General features: G+C 36.5%; 1 protein-coding gene across 2 annotated transcripts in view; it reads left to right on the plus strand.

Moving 5' to 3' along the window:
- The window catches only part of TMTC2 (transmembrane O-mannosyltransferase targeting cadherins 2), an 892,687-nt gene that overhangs the window by 332,287 nt on the left and 536,174 nt on the right, over positions 1-24,226 (plus strand). For both annotated transcript variants that reach the window (XM_068561154.1, XM_068561153.1), the window contains exons 11-12: positions 8,634-8,748; positions 20,067-20,130. In XM_068561154.1, the coding sequence (XP_068417255.1) occupies positions 8,634-8,748; positions 20,067-20,130 (179 nt within the window). The remainder of the gene's footprint in view (positions 1-8,633; positions 8,749-20,066; positions 20,131-24,226) is intronic.

Here is a 24,226-nt window from a genome sequence, read left to right on the forward strand (position 1 = left end):
CCCTACTGCTGAATATCTCCTTGAGCATGTTCCGCCTTCCGCTAGCCTCTCTGCTGCTCAGTTTCTCAATCTGGAGATGATTGCTACTGCCTCAAGTTGTGAGGGTTCACTTACAATTTCATAAAATAACTAGCATGTAATAAATGCTCAGTAAATTGTAATAATGGCCATTTATTCTTTTAAAATTATAGTGGAAACCATACTAATGTCCTGGAATGAATGAATTGTATAGAAACATTTTTGAATAAGATATATAAACAAGGGACAGAAATTAGGGGAAGAGGAGACAGAATAAAAACCTAGGAATTAAGAAAAAGAATAAATCCTTACCTGTCAACGTGCAGACAGGACCAGAGAGAAAGGGAATAATTGCTTATAAGAAGAAAGAAGATTATAAGTTACAAGTAATTGGGAACAGGGAAAGAAAGGGTGGGGAAGAAAGAGACAGAGACTGTTTTTCCAGTCTTAGCTATTTGATTTAGTGACCGAATGCACTTGGGAGATTCTTGTTTGCATTCTGCCTCTGCTTAATTAAAACAGTTGTTCCCAAAGGTACGTTCGTGTACCCTGCCATTGACTCCTCCGTACCTTCGTGGATGCATCTGTAAGTGAATACCTCCACAAAGACCTTAGAGATGGTGTGGAGCACTGTGAGAAGACTCTGAGCTCTTCTTAGGAAGAGGATGTAAACTCTTTGACCACCTCTCTCCATTCTCATTACCGCCTGCCTTAACTTAGTCTCAGCGGCATGTTCCTTTCTGTAGTGACTTCGGTGTCTGCGTTTGAGTCCTCTGTCTGCCTCATCTCTTTCCTTACAGCTGCTTTGTCTCAGGTTACACAATATCCCAGAACAAAGTGAGGCTGCTTACCTCTGTCTTTGATTAGGTTGTACCCCTCATTTAGTTATGTCTTTCTCTTCATCTTTAGGTGATGAAACTCAGATTGTTTCAAGTCTTAGCATGAACGTCTCATTCTTGACGAAGCACACTTGATCTCTATTGAATCTGTGTATTACTTAAACTTATAATGGGATTGGGTTGCTTCCCCCTCCGTGCCCCTTCCCCCACTCCTCCGCTCTCTCTGAGCTCTTCAACTCCTCCCCAGTCTCCTCTCTTCTCCTCCTTGCTCCCCACTAATTCCCATTCCCCATCTGACAATCTTCATAACTCCATCAGTTTCATAACCCTTCTGGAAAGAGTCAGGGGAGAAATAAATGCAATAAAGCAATGCTAACCTTCCTGACCTCCTTTTCAGGTGAGCACAGAGCCCTGGCCTGCTGTTCTTCTACTCTCCTTTGCACTGGACACCTTTCATGCCACCTGTCCAATTCAGGGCAAATTCTTGGCCTCATCCATGTCCCTGGATCTTACGGACAGATCCAGGGCCTTCTAGCCTCAAAGTGAGCAGTCCAGATTGAGCCACTGGGCATCCTTTTCCTTGTTTCCCCGGCCCACCTGTTTTTTAGCCAGTAACTGTGGCACATTTATCACACTGAGTCTGTCTCAGTAAACCAGAGCTTTTATTAACTCAGGCGGCCAACACACAAAAACATAAAGCAACAAAACTCATAGAAGGGCAGGGGAGAGAGATTGGTTTGAAGAGTGAGAGCATGCCTCACTCAGACATTCAGCAAGCTTCTCTTCCGAGAAGCAAGAGAGAAGATTCTCCTCCATAATTTTACTTCTCCCAGGCATGATGAGCACACATTAACAAGTAGCCTGTCTTCAGCAGACTCTCTTTTCAACAGCTCGTCTAAATCCTGACCATTGGGTTATCACCCACGCTGTCTTACCAGGAATGCATTACTCACCTCCCCTAGTAGAAACAGCCCATGAAGGGCTCACCTCAGCTCCACTTTACCCACTCTTCTTGTTATCGTTAGATGTCACCAAAAGCAGTCTGCCCAAATCCTTCCACTGTGGCTTTTTCCTTGTTCCAGTCATCTGAATCTTTGGAAAAAGCCCTCAGGTATAGATAATTGCTTCTGGATACTAGTAATGTTCTTTTTCCTGATCTGGCTTCTGAATATATGACCATAGTCACTTTGTAAAAATTCACTTACTTGTGCCCTTTATGTATATTTAACTTTGATTATAAGTTGAACAAAGCCAAACAGTCCACCTCCATCCAGCAATGATGCACTTAGCTTGATACCTTGCACACCTCCCTTGTCAAATTTATATCCATTTTATAGTTAAACTAGTTAAACTATCTCCATAATCTCCTCTTTCCTCTGCTAGATGGGAACTATTCCAAGGATAAATGTTGCATTTATCTTCATATCCCCCATATCTTGTTTATACAAGGCTTGGATACTTTAACCTACAGTTTCTTCTTTTCCCAAACCTTTCAAGTGATTCCATAGTACAATAGAATATAATAAATTTTAGCCACCTTAGGTAGTTTGAACTGTTCTGGAATTAAGATATCTCTGAAGGTATAATTGATGTCTGGATCATTTGTTGTATTCCGAGGAAAATTCAAAGCTCTAAAACCATGGCCACGGCCACCATGTTGCTCAAGTCCAAGAGACACATTCATAGAGACATCATTGTGAATGGCACCCTTGAGAACTGTGCAGTGCCCAGCATGTGTGGCCATTCACTGCAGCCCTGCCTAAAAATCACTGTGAGGTGAGAGGCTATGAATAGGCAAGTGCCTGGTGACCTGGGCTAACTAGGTTCTAGCTTGCTCTGGAAGATGAAGCAATATGATTAGTTAATTCAGTCCTGCCATTGAATGTGTATTTATTAAATCCCCACCATGTGCCAGGAAGTAAGAGAGTGAGCCACTGTGATATCTGGGGGAAGAGCATTCCAGGTAGAGGGAATGGCAAGACTGTGGAGCATGGGTCTTTGTTACTCTGGTGTGTTAGATGAACAGCAAGAGGCTAAAATAATTAAGTAACCAAGGGGGAGAGTAGTAGAAGACAAAGGAGATGAGGTCAGAGAACCAATGTAGAGGTTGGGGGGAGAGCCCCGTGCTGGTCATATCAGGCAGTGTAGTCCAGTGTAACGACTTTCACTTTCCCTGAGTCAACTGTAGAATGACGGGATCTGACAGGATCTCTTTGACTGCTGTGCTGAGAATACCCTGTAGAACCAAGGGCAGAAGTGTGGAGACCCATTAGGAAGTTATTGCTGTAATCCCGGGGGAGAAGACGGTTTGAGACAGGGTGGTATCAGTAGAAGTAAGACAATTCTGGATACATTTTGCTAATCTGATGTCCTCTCTAAGGGGAACTATTTTAATGCAAATGCTATGTTCTAGCTGTTATTTTATAAACAAGATTTTCATTTGCCTTTGACCATTTTTAAAGCTATGTATGAATGATTTTTTACTAAAGAGTATTGGATCATTATGACACTTATTACAGATCATTTTATCTCCTTAATTTAGTAGCATTGATCATAAGAGTGAATTTTTCATAGTATTTTAGTAAGAAATGACAGTTCCACTAAGCTAGGGAGTTTTTATGCAGAACTTTTAAGCAGTATTTGAGCCTACGGCTTAAGGCCAGCTTACAATTTTATGGATTTCTACCTTTCAGACAGCTTTTTAAATCCAGGAATTAATGAAAGATTGATCTTCACAGGCTTGTCATATTGATATGTTGGTAAAAATCTACCAAGTAATTTAAATTGTTCAGTTAGAGAATTGTCCAGAGAAGAAATGGTATCCCTTTAATGCTGAAACAGTTGAATCCAAAACTGTTGACTGCTTTTCCCCTTTTCCCATGTTAGCCTGTGAGGAGACTTACACTCTTTGTATCTGGACCTCTAGAGAATGCTTTCTCTTTTTATATCCTCTTCTGTTTTTTCCTATTCAAACGTCTTTTTTCTTTCTTTCTTTCTTTACAGTTTCTCATCTTGTTTTTTTCTCCCTTTGATTGGAGAAATGAAATAAGATGATAATAATTAATTTGGGTAAGACAAATTACAAACCAAAGAAATAATGATAAAGTGTGGTAGCACAATACACCCCAGAGAATAAAATGTATTTTACTTAAATTTTTGTGGTTTCTTTATTTGAAAGTCTACTCAAGTATCAAACACAAAGAATGTGTTTGTCTACTCTATCTGAAAGAAAAGTGATGTCTCAGAGATCTAGTCTGCAAATGAGGGATAAAACTCTTAAATCTCCTTATTTCGAGTTTGAGAGAGTAAACTTATATGTAATGAGTATATCTTATTCATACACATATGTATTTCTAGCTACACATGTATGTGTAACCTGGTCATTATGCCTGTAATATGAGGAAGGGCATGCCACATGCAGTTGATTTCCAGAAAAGTTCAGTCTAACTGGTAGCCAATCCCAAACATGGAGTCCCGAGTATGGTGCAAAACATTTATTTTCTTGTTCCATAAGACAACTGGTTCTCAAACTGTGGGCACTGGCAGCATCCGCTTTAGTTGGAAACTTCTTAAAATTGCAAATCACAGGCTCTGCCCCAGACCCGCTGCATCTGAAATTCTAAGGATGGGACCTAGCTCTCTGTTTTATCAAGTCCTACAGGTGACTGTGATGTGCCCTAAAGCTGGGGAACCACAGAGAAAGGCAACCTTTCAGGTCTTACAGAATCCACCAATGTGGATGGACTCTCCAAAGTGCCTGCCCTTCTCAAGTTTTCTTGCTTTCCTTTTCTAACACCTTTCACGCCTCCCAGTGTCCTAGCTCCATTGTGTCTCAGACTGAGGTACCCTCAATCTCAGAGCCCCAGTAGCAGCTCCTACCCACAGAACTTCAGGATCTGGCTCTGTCTTGGTGGGTGCAACTGTCGGCCTTTATATTCTTCAGTGAAGAGCGCCTCTGGCTCACTTGCTGGTATTGATCACTTCTCCTAAAACTGATTCAGTGCCTTATTGTGTAAAACAGTTCACTTCCCAATAGTGATCAAGACAAGAGGATTGAGATCAACAGCCTGTCACATATGCTGTAAGTGGGGCAGCGGTACTGGGACAATTCTGGTTTATTCCCCCTCGTTCCAGCACAGTTGACAATACCATTCTCTTTCACTCTTTTAAGTACTCTAGTTTAGATGGTAAATCATAGTACAGTGAACTTAAATCATAAGCAGTTCTACCACTATTGGAAAGTGGTCAAAGAAGGATTCACCAAGAAGGAACTGTTTTAGGGCATAAAAATGAAAGATGTCCAAGAGGTAGGCAAGACAGGCCTGGAGCTTGGGGTGGGACAAGGCAGAGAAACCTTAGAGGCTGAGGGTTCAGCACAAATAAGGATGTGAAGCAGCAGCTTACACTAAGGGAAGCGGAAGTAGTTCAGAGTCTGGAGCCAGGGTCTGGTGGGAGCAATAATAGAAGAAGCTGGTGGAAGAGGATCAATTAAGGTCATCTTTTTGTTTGTTTGTTTGTTTGTTTCTTATTCCCCCAACAACGTATCGATTTAGGCTCTTTGGATAATTATTTAGAAGAAACCTAGTATGTCTTCGTTTCCTTATTTATGTTGGTTCTATGTATTTGAAATGCTTATTGCCCTATTTTCCGTCAATTTTGGGCCCTCTTTCAAACAAACGATTACTATATAAGTAGCATAATAATAACGTACTTTCAACTTTGGTTCAGATTTTCAAATTCACTTTAAAAAGAGATACCAAATGATTCGCATTCCATAATGTTTTATGGCTTTATCATAGCAAAACAGTAACCCTGGACTATGGGGATCTATGGCCTGTCGAGAACTGAGTGCAGGGAATTATGCAAATACCTTACTAATATGCTGTGTTATTGTTTTTCTGAATGTTAATATGATGATTGAATCCTCCTGTTAGAAAATGATCGTTTAGGAATTCTTTCCGTCACCATTTGCAATACTAGAAATTATGTGTTCCGTGTAGTTTTGTGATCTTGGAAGCTACTTACAAATTCTGTGTTCTGTGGCAAAGCTTACCTAAACCATAAGGAAATGTTTTTAAATATTTGAAAAATTGTATATTTGATTTTACACAGTTAGTTAATGTTACTCTTTTTTTTGTTGTTGATGAACACAGAGATGTGTTCGGCTTTAATAGACCTTGGAAGGCTTTGCCCTGGACATTGCATATCAACTGTCCTCTTAGGCCATTGAGTATCATTGTCTTCATCACGTAGACTTCTTGTCAGTGTCCGTCTGTGTTTCTGTATGGACAGCATAGATTTCATTCCCTTCCTTCTTTCTTTTTTACCAGAGCTAATATTATCTCCTTTTCCCTCTACCATCTGGAGTAATAAATTTTAAGAAAATAACCTTCATTATTCCATTAATTGTTGCATTTTCCTACTATTAATACAGAATACATTTCAGGATTAATAGCTGTCTAGAAAAGGAAAAAGAACAATTAATAAATTCCTACATTATCCTTTGTTTAAATATCACATAAGTAGTATATTTATTAATACATTTAGTTAGGTAAGTAGGCCTTGAGGACAGGTAGCAATTAATATTATGGTTTTTTAAAATCAATTTATTTATTTTTGGCTACGTTGGGTCTTCGTTGCTGCGCACAGGCTTTTCTCTAGTTGTGGCGAGCGGGGGCTACTCTTTGTTGCAGCGCACGGGCTTCTCATTGCGGTGTCTTGTTGCAGAGCACGGGCTCTAGGCACGTGGCTGTAGTAGTTGTGGCGCACAGGCTCAGTAGTTGTGGCGCACGGGCTTAGTTGCTCCGCGGCGTGTGGGATCTTCCCAGACCAGGGATGGAACCCATTTCCCCTGCATTGGCAGGCAGGTTCTTAACCACCATGCCACCAGGGAAGTGCTAACATTATGTTTTAATTTTTTTTAATCTGTAATAAGTATAGCTAACTGAAATATGGGTTTAGCCTGGTATCCTGTACTAAGATATATGTGAGGAGATATTAATTATTCAGTATGCCACAGATTGTCTAATTTTTGTTTTACTTTTTTAAAACCTCGTATACTTTAAATTGTATCTCATATCAACATGTCTGTAGGGTTAGGGTCTACATGAATTTCATAAGTAATGTGTGTTTCTGTTTATCAACATAACCATTTACAACTCTGTTTTCTTAATAATTTTCTGACCCAACAATTATATTTGTTTTGGGAGCTGAGAAAGGCACCAAATGTTAGGTGACAAACTAAGAAAGTGATGTAAAACTTTTTGTAGAAAGAACTGAAGGATCTCCAACTCCCGGTCTGAAAGTAGGATTAAAATCCTAGGCCTGTCTTTACGCACCACTCTTTACCGATTGAAGTTTAGAAACAGTTAAGTACAAGCAGTGGCTGTGGTTTATTATAAATCCTTAAACCAGAAAACTTCCCCTGTATTTTAAGAACTGGTCCTTTTAGGTCAGAAGACAATTTGTAATATTTAGTAGATAAACAGTAAGCAAGGGACCCACCATTTTTAAAGTTTTTCAGATTCCATGTATGCCTTAGGACTTGCAATCATTTTTGTAACTATTTTTCATGTTGTTAAAGTCCTGAACTTTAAGCAAACAGGAATCTGAAAGCAAAGAGAAATAATAAATAGAAAACAATTCTATAAGCCTATCAATTGCATGGGTGGTTTCTGCATATCTCTGTCCTCCCTTGATTTGGTTTTCATTTGATTATCTGTATCAGACAAGGCTTAACATCATTACTTTTGCTGCTAATAAATCCTTAGCTATGCAAAAGCAGCCTGCCCTCTCTGGTTGCATGCTTACAGCCTTAAAATTGGGCCCCACTTTTATGTTGTTTTCTTTGCCTTTACAGTATGATTCTGGGATAGCATCATATAACAATTCTCGAGATACAGTTTTGAAGAATTGTGTGGCTCTATCTGCAATAATTCTAACCTTGCAAAGCTGACCTGAAAGTAATCTCAGAAATCTGTTATTTGTTAATATTCTTCCGTGTTTATTAGTCAATCTATAAGTTAATGCTAAACCAACCTTTCTATGTTCTTCCAATAATTTTAGTGTTACTTAAATATAAGAAATAAATATATCTTAATACGGGTAGCCCTGTTTGTGAATGTGCATCAGAGACAAAGACTGTTTTAAAGGACCAATAATTAAAATCAATTCAAGTTATATTTGTCATATATCTTTTTTTCCTACAAAGCAACGCTCATCTTAGGATCTCAGAGGTTTATAGCTAATAATTAAATTTTATACTAGTGATGCAACATAATGATTATAGTGACTTATATAGGTGAAACAACTAATGTTTAAACCAGTTGATGGGTGACTTACTGAAATATATCGCACCCGAGCTGTAGATTCAACAGAACTAATATAGGGCCTTAATCCCCAAACTCTTTGACCATCAGAAAGCTAAAATCTCCCCAGTAGTCTTTTTTATATTGCTTTACTTTTTAAAAACATTTTTACATATCTGTAGTATATCTTTAAATTTGTTCATTTTATTCTTACTTCAATAGTCTTTGGAGCATTTTTAAGAAAAAAATTTGTTAGTGTACCAGATTAGGTACATTGCGATGCCCTGCAATTAAGGGGAAGGTATATAAAATATGACTAAATAATGAGCACGTAGATGCACGGTACACATAAATCTTAGCTTCGTATCACCCTTACCACTGTTCTTACGTTTTTCTCTATAGCCGCTTTAGTTGTTTCACAGGATTATTATTTTCCAATTTTCAGCTCACTTGACTTCATGCTTTGCAGGTCAGTTTCTTCTGGAAGAAGCTCGCCTCATAGAAGCAGCTGAGATGGCAAAAAAAGCGGCTGAACTGGATAGCACGGAGTTTGATGTGGTCTTCAATGCTGCCCACATGCTCAGGTTAGTTTTTGCTACTGTGCCTGAGAAGACCAACACTGTAGCTTTATTCTTATTAAATTAATATAATATAATTAAATCAATTATACTAATTCCCCTTATGTGTCACCTTATTCCATATTCTAAAAGTGAATTATGCTGCTTAACCATGTTAAAATCAGTCAGGACTATTTAATTCATTATAGTTTATGTGCATAGTATATAGGGTATATGAACTTTTAGGACTCTCTGAAAATTATTCAGGCCCCTTTTCTCTTTCCTTCAAAAATTATTGGCCATAAAATACAAAAGGAATATTGCAAAATTGAAATTTGTAACTGTCTAATTAAATGTTTCCAAGACAAAACATTATGTCAGTTAGTCAACTGCATCTCAATATTTGTGTTTTTGTATTAATTATATTGAATGGGTCATGTGGATACATTTTATTATGCTTGGTAGTAGAGAGGATTATCAAATACAAATATAATTAAGGCCTATCAAATTCTCAGAATGGCCCTATAATTAGCACTGTTGCTGTGTGTTAAAACAATATATGTTTTTAGACCATTAGTGCCTCTGTTTTCAGAAAGACTATTTTGAAGCCTAATTACAATAATAGCAAAACAAAAGGCAGATGAACAGGTTTTTGTGTGAACATAAAATGAAAGCCAATGCATTAAAGGAGGATGTTTTTAAGAAACTCGAATGATTTATACAGTTGTTTAAAAAGCATTGTTTGTTCTGTTAGCCATACGTATACCCCTTCGCACATGCTGTTACCTGAATTTCACTCTATTAAATCTCCACGTAAATGCATCCTTGGGTGACATTCACACTATGGGCTCTGAACTTGGCTTCTAGGGGCAAGTTTCTAATTATGTAGATTACTCTTACATGGGAAGAAAAATAGCAGAGAATTGGTCCACATTTGGATGGTTTTAAAGCATGGACTTTTTGAGAAAAGTAGAGGAACATTTAAAAAAATTTTTTTTTGAGATCATTGTACATTTGCATGCAGTTAAGAAATAATACAGAGAGATCCCTGTACCATTTATCCAGTTTCCCAAGAGGTGATATCTTGTAGAACTACCATACAGTATCAAAACCAGTATTTTGACATTGATGCAGTCCACTGGTTTTATTGGGTTTCCCCAGTTTTATTTGTACCCCTGTGTGTGTCTGTGTGTTTTTAGTTTTGTGCACTTTTATTACATGTATAGGTTTGTGTATCCATCACTCAGTCAGAAGACAGACTATTTCCATCACCACAAGCATCCTTCGTATTCTCCTTTTATAATCACATACCCTCACCTACCCCTGTCCCCCAGGAACCAATATTTAAAGCAAGTTTTGTAAATTACCTTGGATTTATCATTTGAGATTATTACTGTATCTGTATCTTAGTGGTTTCCTCCTTGGCTTTTAATAAGTTTTAAATAAGAAATTCGAAGTCTGTTTGAGAGGAAAGAGTGTACTGTGAGGTTTCAGTTGAATACCCTCATTCCATATCAATGCTTAGCGTTCCTAAAGCAGGTACCTACAAAGAGAAATCAGGATTCAATAGACTATTGGTATATTTTAAAAATAAACTGTAGCCAGTTCGCAGGAACCTTCAATAGAAGGAAAATTTTTAAAAGATACTTTAATTTGCATGACAAGGTTAGGTGCTATGATGGGAAGAGGACTTTTTTGTTCTTCATGAATAAAACACAGTGCTTTTAGTTACAATAAACCATTTAGAATGTGAATGCACAAGTTTCTAGAAACTAATTTATCTTAATCATAATAGATACTTTCATCAACAAGGCATTTTGCTATATATTAAATCAGTATCTGAAATTCAAGGTCTACCAACGGAAACTCGTTATAAGAACATTACAAAAAACGTCCTTGTTAAATATATAGCTTGTAACTTTTCCTTAGTTACCATAGTGCTAGAGACCAGTGGAAAGTTTTTGTTATACATTGGGGACGTGGAAATCTTTAGGATTTATTTTTCAGAACATTCTCTCTAGTTTTCTACAGTCTGCATTCCTCATTAAGTTGCATTTAGTCAGCGCCATCCTATCTTGATTGCGAGTATGACCACAGCAACCTGGTCATATCCTTATTCAACTTGGTGGCAGTCCGTATGAATGTTTTTACTTATTTTTTTAGCTCTGTCAAATTCAACAATTTCTTGAATGCCTATTGTGCAAGCTGAACACCAGCCTCTTTCCTTACTAATCAAGAACATGTAGGACTTTGTTTGCTAAAAAGAATAAAAAAGGTTATTGGTTCTCCCTTGAACGCAGCCTTATCAAAATGGTTAGCTGTCAAGTTTTGCTTATTCAGCGTTACATCTAACATTTCCCTTGGGGCTTCCAAATTGTTGTAAATTGAGTTTGATATTAATTTTTTTCCTTCAAGAGCTCTGTTCTTTCCTAAGATATTTAGGAGACAGAATTGGCAAGGTTTGGTGATCAGTTCGATGGGAGGGAAAGGGCAGATGTCTCCCTGGCTGTGTCTTGGTTAGCTGGATCAATGGTTGACCTAATATACAAAATCAGTAATTTAGGAACTGTTATGGTTCAAGATATACTTTGAAGCATACTTATTTAACTTCCCTTTCCTTGGGTAATTCCCAACGAATTGACACAAAGAATCTATTAATAAGAAAAAAACTGCTTATCACAAAAGCCAAAAAGAAAAAGGAAAAAAAAAAAACCATTCCTCCAGAAGAGACTAGTTTGGAAGAGCCCATCAAGGGGCAAATCTTTAACTTATTAGGACCTTCAAGAGGCTTGAAATGGGAGAAATATCTAACAGACCCATTTTAATTCTCAGTAATGGATAAAGATCTTTTTCTATAGAATTAGAACATTTCTAATTCCTGTTGTCAAGGTGATTCACAAGAACACTGTGTGGGGTGGAAGTATTAACTCTGTTCACCAAATATATTTGGCCTTCCCACTTCAAGAAACATAATCGGATTGCACTTTCCTGCCTTCTTCCAAGTTGAAGACCTTCCTGGGTCTTATTGGGTCGTTGAATGTGTGTGAACGTGATGTATGTTATTTCTGAGCCCAAATTGTAAGAGTCAGTGCTTTTCCCTTTTTCTGACTTGGAAATTGTGGAAATAGATCCAGAAATAAGCAAAGGGAGACAAACCTCCCTTCTCACCTGCATTGGATAGGATGAATGAATGCAAAATAAATTTTGTCTTAATTCACTGAGATTTAGGATGTGTCTATTATCGCAGTGTAATCTAACCTATCCTAACTGATCAGAATATATCTGTGAAAATAAAATACATAGTTGGAAAGAGGAGCCATATAACATCAGAAGAGATTAAGCAATTAATAGGATCTCTGAGTTTATAACTACAATGGAGGCAATGTAAAATTGATAGATTGAAATTTAAATAGAAATTATAGATATTTCCCAGAACTTAATGAAAAATACTAAAGACATGAAAATGATGACTGAAAGGATAAAAGATTGACAAATAGATTGAGAATAGTACATATACACTAGTAATTTTATTTATATATATATAATTTTAGTATACAACTATGTATATATAGTTATATATACATGTACAGTATATAGGTATTGTTTATGTAATATGTGATACTTTTGTCTCTGTATATATAAATATGTATATATAATTATGCTGTATGTATGTGTATGTAGTTAGATATGGCATATATACATATATAATTTTATTTGTTGTATAAATGTTAATATAAATAGAAAATTTCTGAAGGAGAACATAGCGCAGATGAGCAATTATCAACAAATAGAAAAAATTTCCAAGATAGGATGGAGGTCTTTAATCATCATATTAAAACCAAAATTAATGAAAATAGATCTACTCCTAAACTTGTCTTCTTGCATGGGTCACCATTTTTAGTTGCAAACTAAAGAATCCACTCTTGCCAGTTTAAGCAGAAACAGGATTTATTGTAGAGAATTCTATAGCCCACAGACTCTCCCATAGGCTTGAGAGTGCTCTACATAGGCAGAAATAATTTCCACCACCTAGCTTTCCTTGGGGCTCAGCAGCTTTTAGAATCCAAAGCTTTGCCACCATCACCCACAAGGAACCAAGAAGAGCAAGCACCACATTCATTAGAAGATGAGTCTTCTGAGTGCAGCTGCCTACCCATTATACTTACTTTTGATTTTGATTCTCTTGAGGTTGCATCTGATTGACGGAACCTGAGTCATGTACTGATGCCTTGGCTGGAAGAAAGTTGGAAGATGAGGGAATTTTTGGCTTCTGCCTTGTTTGGGAAGAGAGGATGCACACTGTGGCTAATTACTAAATATATTTCCAGGGAGGGTGATCACAGATGTTGAAGGCCTCACATAATGAACGGTTGACTACACGTGTTGACATTTTTAGTACTTCAAATAAAATGGAAAAAGTACTGGATATTTCCAGATGAGAGCATTAAAAAAAAGCAGATTGGTTATCATCAAAGGAAAATATCAAAGGAATTTAAAATACTAAAACTCAGTAGAGTTATGTCTATAGAGTTATAAGAGGAAAGTATTGAATCAATTATTCTGTTAGAAACACTTTGTATGAATGGATTTATTCAGTGTTCTCCCAGACCTGGAAGCTAGAAAGTGCACAAAGGTATTTGACACCTGAGAGGAAGTCTTGAGGCACTGAAAACAAATTTAACTCATTCACAGCATTCATGGGCTCTGGTGGAAAGTTGTTTTTTTCTTTTATTTTCTTTTTTTAAATCCATTTACAGGATAATGAAGGAAAAAAAGTAGCATTTATTCAAATATCTCCTGTCTACCTAGCACCGTATTTTGCATTGTATATGTCACCCTCTTAATTATAATTTCACATATATGAAATAGACACTAATATTCCCGTTTTACAGATGAAGATGCTGAGGCTCAAAGAGAGTTGGTATTTCCCATACTTGGTAAAGCTGGGATTTAAACTTATCATATTCTTGCCAAGTTTAATACTGTTTTCACTGTGTCACATTGGCTCCCTCATAGCTTTATAACTGGGTGATTACCTAGAAGCTGTGATTCCTGAATTTATTGATGGAAAAAGGATTTATAGAGAGTAACAGGTTTTCAAATGTGTAAATCCTAAATAGTAAGATCCTTCCAGTATTATTAGATTATCCCTTTGTGGTAAATTTTAGAAAGTAGGTATATAGTCATAGGAGAGAGAACTCCAAGTTTGTACTCTCAAAGGAACATTAAGTTTTTAGACATACCATCATGGTATATTGTCTGACGAAGGACACACTGCTGAGATAAGTGTGCAGTTTCTTTTTATCTAGGCCTAAGGGCCCAAGTGCTTCCTAAGGTAGTAAGAAAAGCAAAACTGTACTGTACCAACTGGTTCCCATTGCTTCCCTAATTTCTAGAGAGCAGAGTGAATATATGAGAAAAAAATTATCTTTCAATTTTCATTCTCAAATAATTTCACTGGAAATGACATAAAATAGACGTTAAGGAATAAAGGGAAAAAATCAGATTATTTTCTCAAAGCAGATTGTGAATGTACACCCACACACACACATGTACACATACGTTGGATGTTGGAGATATATATACATATATCCAAGACCTTGTGAGTAATATGCTTTCTTCTTTAACACTTCCCAAATTAGCGAAGACCGTTCAAAAAGTTATTGGGTTTTCTACTTATAAATTGTACATTACTGCCAACTTTTGGTCAAGAGGGGCCTATTTCAACTAGGTTATAGTGGGATGTAAGGTCTTTAAAGCAAAGGGGTGTGGCAGATGAGGTTAAAGGTAGGTACCTTCCTACTCTGTGCCTTTCCAACATGAATGTTCATGTGAATCACTCAGGGATCTTGTTACATCACATGTTCTGATTTAGAGTGTGTGGGTGGTACCTGAGGTTTTACTCTTCTAACAAGTCACAGGTGTTGCTTATGATGTTGGTTCTTGGACCACTCCTGCAAGGAAGTTCTAGTTTGCCTTTCCTCTTGTCATCCCTCTCAACCCCTGCTCCCCAGCCAAGCATGACAACTTGAACATAAGTAGTAATTTACTATATAGGAATATTATAGTGGACATTACGGATACACATTTCCTTCCTTTTAATTTTTCCAGTACATTTCATTATGTAATCTTTCCAGATATAAGCTTAACCTGTCCTTAGCAGCCCTCAAAGATTTGAGGCCATGAAATGATGGGCTCAAATTCTTATGGGACATCAAGAAATATCTAACTTCAAGGAATCATTTTGTAAAACTTACACCGGCAGCATAGTCTTTTCCTCTGTTATTGCTACATTTCCACTATGCCTCTCTATCCTTTATATTTAGTATTGAGACAGATGCCTACAGGTCATGAAGCCATTTTTTGATGTCTTGGTTGAGAAGTTTTCATTTAAGAAGCCTTGATGATCATAAATAATTTATTCTAGGAGTTTCATTACAAGATTTTTTTTCTACTCCATTATTTTTACATATATGTGACTCTGGTTTTGCTATTTTAAGATTTTCCATACATTTTTATGTCCTTGTTTATTTCAGTTCTACTTCTATTACTACTGTACAGTTTATCAACTAGAATTAAAATTTACCTCTGCTTTGAGTAACTTAAAGCTAAGTGTAAGTTTAGCAAGTTGGCAAGAACACAGGAACATCAGCTACCGTTTCACCTTACTTTCACGATACAGGAACAAACAGCTCTCTAGTTTAAAAAAAAATCCTCATAAGTTATCCTTGAAAATGATCACCAAGACTTAAATAAAATATTGTCCTTCGTATGAGTCAAACAGTGGGTATCGTCCATATTAAATAAGTTTAATTCAAAACTGACAATTCACAACCATTAATAATTGTAGTTAAAGAGAGTCTTCTAAATGCTACTTGAGTTTTAATTTTCTACATTTTTTCAAGGAAGTAATTTATAATTTACCACAGAATACATAAAAATGTAGGTAATTACAAATGATTCTTTTAATCAGAATCTCCTCAAACATTTTACGGGGTATATTAAGTTGTTTCATAACGTAATTGATTCCCAAATTTCTTTTATATATCTTTTCTTGTAAGAATATTGGGCCCTAAACCTGTGTTCCAAAAGACACTTTTGTGTCATAAAATAATACCAGAGAGAAGAATTAGCTGTATGAAATATATTTCTATATTTTTTAACAGATGTAAGTTTCATAGTCCCATGTGCAAAAATGGAATTCTGTAGTAATCAAATGATGACATTTGTTTGTGACTTTTGTTACTATTTGTTTTCGCTCTGAACCTACTTTTTCACTGACGGCAGAAAAACTGAATCTAAAGACTTTAAAAATATAATCAGCGCAACCCAGTGATTTCTTCAGAAGTCAAGGAAGACTTGACTTCATAGTCTAGTTTACAAATACCATCTGGCTTCATAGTCTAGTTTACAAATACCATCTGGCTTTTTCTACCTCCTTACCTTTTGTGGCCCTGAGAGGCCACAGATAATATGCAGAGGGAGAGGGCCTTACATATGTGATGGACAGGAGTTAATAAGAAAGGAGCCACTGTATCAGTCTCCAATTGATGTCTATTGTTGGCATGGTGATTTAATCTTTATTCTCTAGATAAGGGACATTATGTTGACTCAGGGTGACATGTTAGATGAGGGTAGTCACCCATCTGGACCCAGTGTAGTTTCCTGGTAAGAGTAATTTTTCTTACCATCTCATTCCTGGCTTTTGTAAAGTATATTGTGGCCAGAACACAAGGTTGTCCACATACGGCCTGGGAGATCTCTTGGCAGGGCCAACTACTTTCCCCTTTACTCACCTTCTGAGTCTTCTACTTGGACACGTGGGAAACTTATGGTCCCCTTCTCTGTCTAATTGTGACCACTGCCCCCCAAAATAGGAGATTTGGGGGGTAAGAAAGTAAGTATCCAAATACTCTTCTTGCTTTTTCTCATTCCCTATTTCCTTGCCTTTCCCCTGAATTCCTACTCTTCCCCTCCTTTATGGGAGAGGGTGAAGTACATGCGGCAAAATACTATAGTGCATTTCACTGTTTGTTCTTAAAACTATCCTCTGCTCAGCTGGGTCTGGTGAAGTTCACTTCTATCAGTTTGGAAGTTAGAATTGGAAGGAAGTAAAACCTGTCATTGCAAATATTCTCCATATTCTCCCCTTTTCTTTTTTTTTTTTTTCTCATTCCTTACTTTAAATCATCGCTTTTAATTAAGCATAATAATCAAAAAGCATGTTTTATTGCTTTCTTAGTATTTGATGTAAGAATTGTTGTGGTCATCTGCCGCAGAACAATGTACCATATGTCATTCTGATACATCCGGCTCTCACAAAGATAGCAGCATGATCCTGTGATTCAGATATTTTATTTTAGAGCCCTTGATTCTGAGCTCAACCACTTACCAGCTGCGTTGCCTTGGGGGACTGTCAGCTTCTCTAAGCCTCATTTTAACCATCTTTGAAATGTGGTTAATAATAGCAATAATAGCAATAGATTCATAATATTGTTGAAACTGGAAAATAGCGTAATCAATCCATGGAATTTTGTAAGTGATACATAGAGAATTTACTATCTCAGAAAAGAAATAGTGAACAAAGAAAAGAAATATGGGTATTCAGGAAAAGTATATTTTATCAGCTTCTTTAAATAGTTTGATCCCAATAGTCTTTGGAACCTGAGTCCTGTAATCAATCTCTAACAATCCAGTGGTTGAGGTTCTAGGGTGTTTACTAGAATCCCCTAAGCAACTGGCAGGATATTGCTAATTTCCTCAGTTTTCAAATGTTGACTAATGATTCAATCATTTTTGCATTAAGATTTATTAAGTACTCCCAGGATGCTTCTTGCAGAGGGGGGAGTATGCAGTACAGCTTACACCATAAAGTAGACATTGGACAGCTCCTCATGAGTTTTCTCTATAGAGAGTAAAACAAGGATATACAGGAAGATTCAGTGGGTAGAACTGACATACTCTTTTCCCTACAGTTTTCCATGTGTTGCCATAAGTGCCTAGTAGTCAGTAAAATCCGTTTAATATTAGAAGAAAAGTCCTAGAGGCAAAATTAATTTTCACAGTTATATGACAAATATAATAAATTCTGTTTGTATTTTCTTATTTCATTAGAATATCATCAATTCTACTTTTAGCTTAAGAAACTATGTCTTCTAAACTAGATATTTCCTTTGGGAATTAAAAAGACTGAAGACAGTGAAGACTTGAAAAACTAATAACCTTTTTAGGGGGAAAAAACCTTTTTTTCAATTGCATTGATTATTATTTTAAAGGCATTTTACCTAGTGAATTCCTGAGTTTCTCTTCTGATCCTTATCTACCTCATGAATCTGAATGTCCATAAAGGTGAATATTAATGGTCACCATACTTTCCATGTTAGACATCTATTGGTTGATCTTGCTTCAAAGTAACTTACTTCTTTGTAGAATTAAGTTACTCTAATTTCGTACTCCATGCCTTTTATTTTCCTCTGGAGAAAACCTTTCCAGGGCATGATCTAATGAATTCTGGTTCAAATTTCCAAATGAATCTGAACCAAAGTGATTCTATAGTTTGGTTTAGGGAACCTTCATTAAATACCCTAGCGAGAGAATTTTTACTGTTTCATACCAGACTGAAGTACTTTTCTTGACATATTGAAATTGAACTTCAACGTTTATGAGAATATAAATTGCAACAGCACTTTGTAACATGTCGTAAGTCCAGTAGAGTCTTAAGTCAAGGACTTTTACTTTCTCTATAACCCCATTAAAAATAGCAGTGTTTCTAATTATTTTTCCTTTAAAAATTAGAAAAATATGTCCTGCTCTCCAGAGAAATGTTATCTTCACTTAGTCCTGTAGTTTATATGGTTGCATGCCATATGTCTTTATAGTTTTTATGTGGCTTGACCAAAGTGCAAATTCAATTTTATAGGTATGGCTAGTTTGCCTTCTCTTTTAAAGAGAGAAGTGGTTTTCTAATTGAGAAAGTTAATTTTTGTTTCTCCTCTTTATTCCTGACCTCTTTGCAATCTTCTTGTCTCAAAAGGTTCTTCACATCACAGTTTCAAGAGAAGACTCCATTTTAACTGCAGGACCGCACGGCTTTAACTACTATTGTTCACACTATAGTTGTGCTATACACATCATCTGAAGTTGAATTTGTCCTTTTTCTATAGCATTTCTTTTCTACACAAATGTGGTCACCAGAGTACAGTATAACCTGCAAGAGCTTCTGGCTTTTATTATCTACCATCTTGGAAGGTTTTCAGAAAGCAGCATGGCATGATCAAAAAGCATAATGTTTTGATGGCTAATTGGCTGGGCTTCTTTGGGACTCAAGAGATTTGATTTCTTCTGTTAACCAATTGGCTGAACCAAGGAGTTTGCTGTGAATTGCAAGAATAGACAGTGCACAAACTTATCTATAAAGTTTAGTCTGCACCTTATTTGTATAAGTCACCTGTGCCACTCATGGTATTTGGTAGTAATTAAGAAAAACTGACTGTAGTTATTTGAAGGCTGTGGGAACTACAGAATTCACTATAGACTGGAAGACATAGCTTGAACTGGCAGCAAATAAAGTAGCCCCAGACTCTTCCTGCAAAGAAACAGGACATCCAATAGCAGTTCTTTACAGGAAGACTCTGACCAGGATATAGCCCCGTTGCCTCTACCACTGTCACTGTGAGCAAATTCTAGCCATCCTCTCATCTTTCTGTCATTTGCTCAGGAATGAAAGTCCTAAGCAAGAACATCCCATTAGCTGAGGCTACTTCATGTACCCACCCTGGTGGCGAGAGAGCAAAGAGAGGGAGAGGCTGGCCTTTTTTTTTTTTTTTTTCTGGGTAAACTACACACAATGGAAAGTTCCCCTCCTGAACTGTAAAGAAAGTAGCTTTCTAGATAGATTTTTTTTTTCCTAAAACCTGAAAATGTTTACTATTTTCATAAAACAAAAGCAACTAAATAGTAATCTTGACAATTTATTTTTAAGAGTTAAGATTTTTCTAGGACATCATATTGAAGCAGGAGAATTCCAACCCTGTGACATACTATCTACATTAGCTTGGAAAAGGAAAATAACATTTCTAATTCCTAATGTGTAAATTTAAAATAATGCCTACTGAGTTGGATTAGGTTGAGATATTATTTACAATGCCTTAAAGATCATGACAAATACATTGTGTGCATTCAATTTTTACTGATCTTTTTCTGCTTAGTCACCTTATTATTTGATTGGCATGATTGTAATTTTTTACAAGTTAATATTATTTTGCTACATAATGATTCTGTTCACCTATCTGAAATTTTAAAATAAATGATATAGTTTTTGTTTTTGTTTTTGTTTTCTTTAACAGGCAGGCTAGCCTCAATGAAGCAGCCGAGAAGTATTATGATCTGGCAGCCAAGCTGAGGCCTAATGTAAGTACCTTCCTAATGAGAAGCATTATTCAAAGGGATGGACTCACAGCGTGTGAGAGTTTTAGACATAGAAGCCTTGTGATACTGGTATTTTTCTCTCTGATCTCTTATTTTGAATACGTGTTAAATGGCTGATTCAACCATAAAATATGCCTGTCTCAAGCTTCTTTCTTTTTCCAGAGGTACAAATTGCTATTTACTACCCTGTGTGAAGCACCATACATTTTTATCATTTGAACACAGGTTTTAGCATTATTAGATATTTTGCATTTGGATGACTTTTAAAATGAGTTCTTTGAAAGTATTTTTGCTGTGGTGTTACATACCTTTGGACTTCCTAACAACTCATTGATTCTTACGTGTTGTCAAACCTCAAGCTGTGTGCCTCTTCCCTATTCCACAGTCCTCATTTCTAGTAACTATGCTTTTCAGCTTTATCAAGTATTTTTTATTAGAATTTTTCCCTGGGTAGTCACACTTCCATAAATTAAATCATTGCTATTGAAATAGAGTAACCATTTACGAGAGAATAAGAACTGGTTTTGTATCGGTCTTCTCAGCACTTCTTTATTCACAGTACATCATTGAATTCCAGGGCATTGCTTTTATTCTCATCCACACTGCTCTGCATCACTCTGCAACAGTAAAACCTCTACCCTGCTCTCTAGATCTACGCCGTCTATTGAGAAATGTAATTTTCAAACAGTAATGAAAGTGCACGTGTGATGGGACTACAAATAATGGAATCAGTCCCATTTCTTTACAGTAACTCATCTATTGGACAAATGTCTATAGAGTACCTGCTTTGTGATAGGATACAGAGATTTCATACCCTAAAAGACCACACAATGTAGCAGACAAGACTGAACATAATCAACTAATTGAAATACAGTGTGGAACAAGGGGAGGGTTAATGCTTCCTGAAAGCAACCCACACAGGAAGTAGCTTTTTGATCAAGAGACTCAACCACATGTAACCTTAGCCCTTGAATCTAAATGTCCCAGTTTCATTAATTATGAGGTACTTTAAGAATCGGTAAGCTGTTTGCAACAGAAGAAAATAATTTAATAGTTGTAAGAATGATAAGCACTAAAATTTATTAAACACTTGCTATGTGTCAAGCATCATGCTAAGTACCTCAAGTGAATTCTTGAGAAATGAATTCAGAGAAATGAATAACTCACCCAGTATCACAGCTAATAAGTGGAATCACATTGTAACCCAGGCTGCTGTGTGTATAAGAGAAAGCTTGATGGAAAAAATGCAGTTGTATCCTAGAGAGAAAATGCAAGCCAGAAGTCTAGAAAAACAAAATAATAATGGTCCTCTCATTTATTCATTAAATATTTACTGAGCATCTATTAAGTGCCGGACACTATTCCAGGCACTGGATACACGGCAGTGAACAAAATTGACAAGAGTCTCTGCCCCTTAGGAGCATATAGTCTAGTGGTGAGGAGACAGAGCAGAAGCAGATAAATAAAATATATAGTATGTCTGACAGCAATAAGTGCTTTGGAGAAAAATGGAGCAGGAAAAGGAAATTAGGAGGTGCAGGGGGAGGTATGCAGGAGGCACAGCTTTGTAAATGCCCGAGTTGGGCATCTTGTGTAGCATTTCTAAGAAAAGGGTTGGACTTGAGACTTTAAACTTATAAGTTCACTGAAGACAGGAATCAGGATTTTTTGTCTGACTGACTGACTTCCTTCCTTTTCCTCCTTTCCTTTCCTTTCCTTACCTTTCCTTTCCTTTCCTTACCTTTCCTTTCCTTTCCTTACCTTTCCTTTCCTTTCCTTTCCTTACCTTTCCTTTCCTTTCCTTCCTTTCCTTCCTTTCCTTTCCTTCCTTCCCTTCTTTGATTAATAGAATTGATTGATAGACTCAATAATAGAATGATTAATAGAATGATATAATGCTCTTATTATATATACTAAATGATGGTAAGTTCAACCTTTATTCATCGAGTAGCAGTCCCTTGAGTGTCACTTTTATTTTTGTTAAGTGGTTGATCAGATGGCCGTCTTCAGCACATTGTAATGGATTAGGGAGAAAAGGGCTATCTGAACTCTCTGACCTGACCTCAAAAATGAAAAAGAAAATGAGGCACCACAAGATTTAAACCTGACTTATAAGATTATTTATTTTAAAGACTGGCCAAATCATAAAATCAATATTTAATCTCCAACTCGAAGCCACTTTTTCTGAAACCCCAAAAAGTTTCTTCATAAACATGCCGCAGATTGCTTTTGAAAAATGCATTTATTCACATGATATTTCTCTTATCTGGTAACAATAAATTAAGTATTTTATAGACTTGGATAAGATATGAAGTCTGTATTTAACAATAAGTAAATGATGTTACAGTTGATGATCAACAGATGTGATCTTTCCCTAATCTGTTTTATGAATTGTGTTTGGTTTTCTGTACATAATTTGGCAAGTAAGATGCCACCAAGACAAGACTGATAAAATATAAACCTTAACAATAACACAGGTTTCTATTCTGAAATGAAGAGACCTATTTAAACAATAGCCCCATGTCATGAATTATTAGCAGTTAGCATGTGATCTAAATTAAAACATCCATCTGACATTTATCTTGCTCATAGCTGTTTATTCCCTTTGTCATAAAAACATTCTTTGTTATTCCTGTACTTAATAAATTTCAGTTACCTGTTTATATGAGAACATGGGAAACAGACCTCAACTCTTATTCCCTGTTTAAGTAGTTTCACTATCTTTTCTATTTTTCTTGTCTACATGGTAACCTAATCTTATTCTTATTTTTCATAAAGCATTTTCTTCTGTTGTTTAGTTTCAACTACAACAGTCTGTAGCTGTATGTCGGGGTCCTCTGTGGATTTTTCAGCAGTGCTCATGTCAGATCATGACTATGCGAAGTAAAATTTTTTATTGCAACCCTGTGTACTACCCACTTACTGTAGTAAGAAGATTGCTGATTATCTGTGAGATGAATTCCTCTCTTAGTAAAATACCTATTCCATTTCTTCAGTATGTCCCATGATGAATTGCTTTATATTTTTTTCTTCTACGGAAGTCTTATTTTTCCATACAACTTACTTGAAAATTATTAATTGACTTTTAGGGTTATTCATATTCAAAGAATTCCAGTGACCAAATGATAAAATAAAGAAATCTAAATTAGCAGGCACATATAACTTTATTTTTTTAACATCTTTATTGGAGTATAATTGCTCCACAAGGGTGTTTTAGTTTCTGCTGTATAACAAAGTGAATCAGCTATACGTATACATATATCCCCATATCTCCTCCCTCTTGCATCTCCCTCCCATCCTCCCTATCCCACCCCGCTAGGTGGTCACAAAGCACCAAGCTGATCTCCCTGTGCTATGTAGCTGCTTCCCACTAGCTATCTGTTTTACATTTGGTAGTGTATATATGTCAATGCTAATCTCTCACTTCATCCCAGTTTACCCTTCCCCATCCCCATGTCCTCAAGTCCATTCTCTACATCTGCGTCTTTATTCCTGTCCTGCCCCTAGGTTCATCAGAACGTTTTTTTTTTTTCAGATTCCATAAATATGTGTTAGCATACGATATTTGTTTTTCTCTTTCTGACTTACTTCATTCTGTATGACAGACTCTAGGTCCATCCACCTCACTACAAATAACTCAATTTCATTTCTTTTTATGGCTGAGTAATATTCCATTGTATATATGTGCCACATCTTCTTTATCCATTCATCTGTCGATGGGCACCTAGGTTGCTTCCATGTCCTGGCTATTGTAAATAGTGCTGCAATGAACATTGTGGTGCGTGTCTCTTTTTGCATTATGGTTTTCTCAGGGTATATGCCCAGTGGTGGGATTGCTGGGTCATATGGTAGTTCTATTTTTAGTTTTTTAAGGAACCTCCATACTGTTCTCCATAGTGGCTGTATCAGTTTACATTCCCACCGACAGTGCAAGAGGGTTCCCTTTTCTCCACACCCTCTCCAGCATGTGTTGTTTGTAGATTTTTTGATGATGGCAATTCTGACTGGTGTGAGGTGATACCTCATTGTAGTTTTGATTTACATTTCTCTGATGATTAGTGATGTTGAGCATTCTTTC

This window comes from Eschrichtius robustus, chromosome 13 (assembly GCF_028021215.1).
Source record: "Eschrichtius robustus isolate mEscRob2 chromosome 13, mEscRob2.pri, whole genome shotgun sequence".
Lineage (NCBI taxonomy): Eukaryota > Metazoa > Chordata > Mammalia > Artiodactyla > Eschrichtiidae > Eschrichtius > Eschrichtius robustus.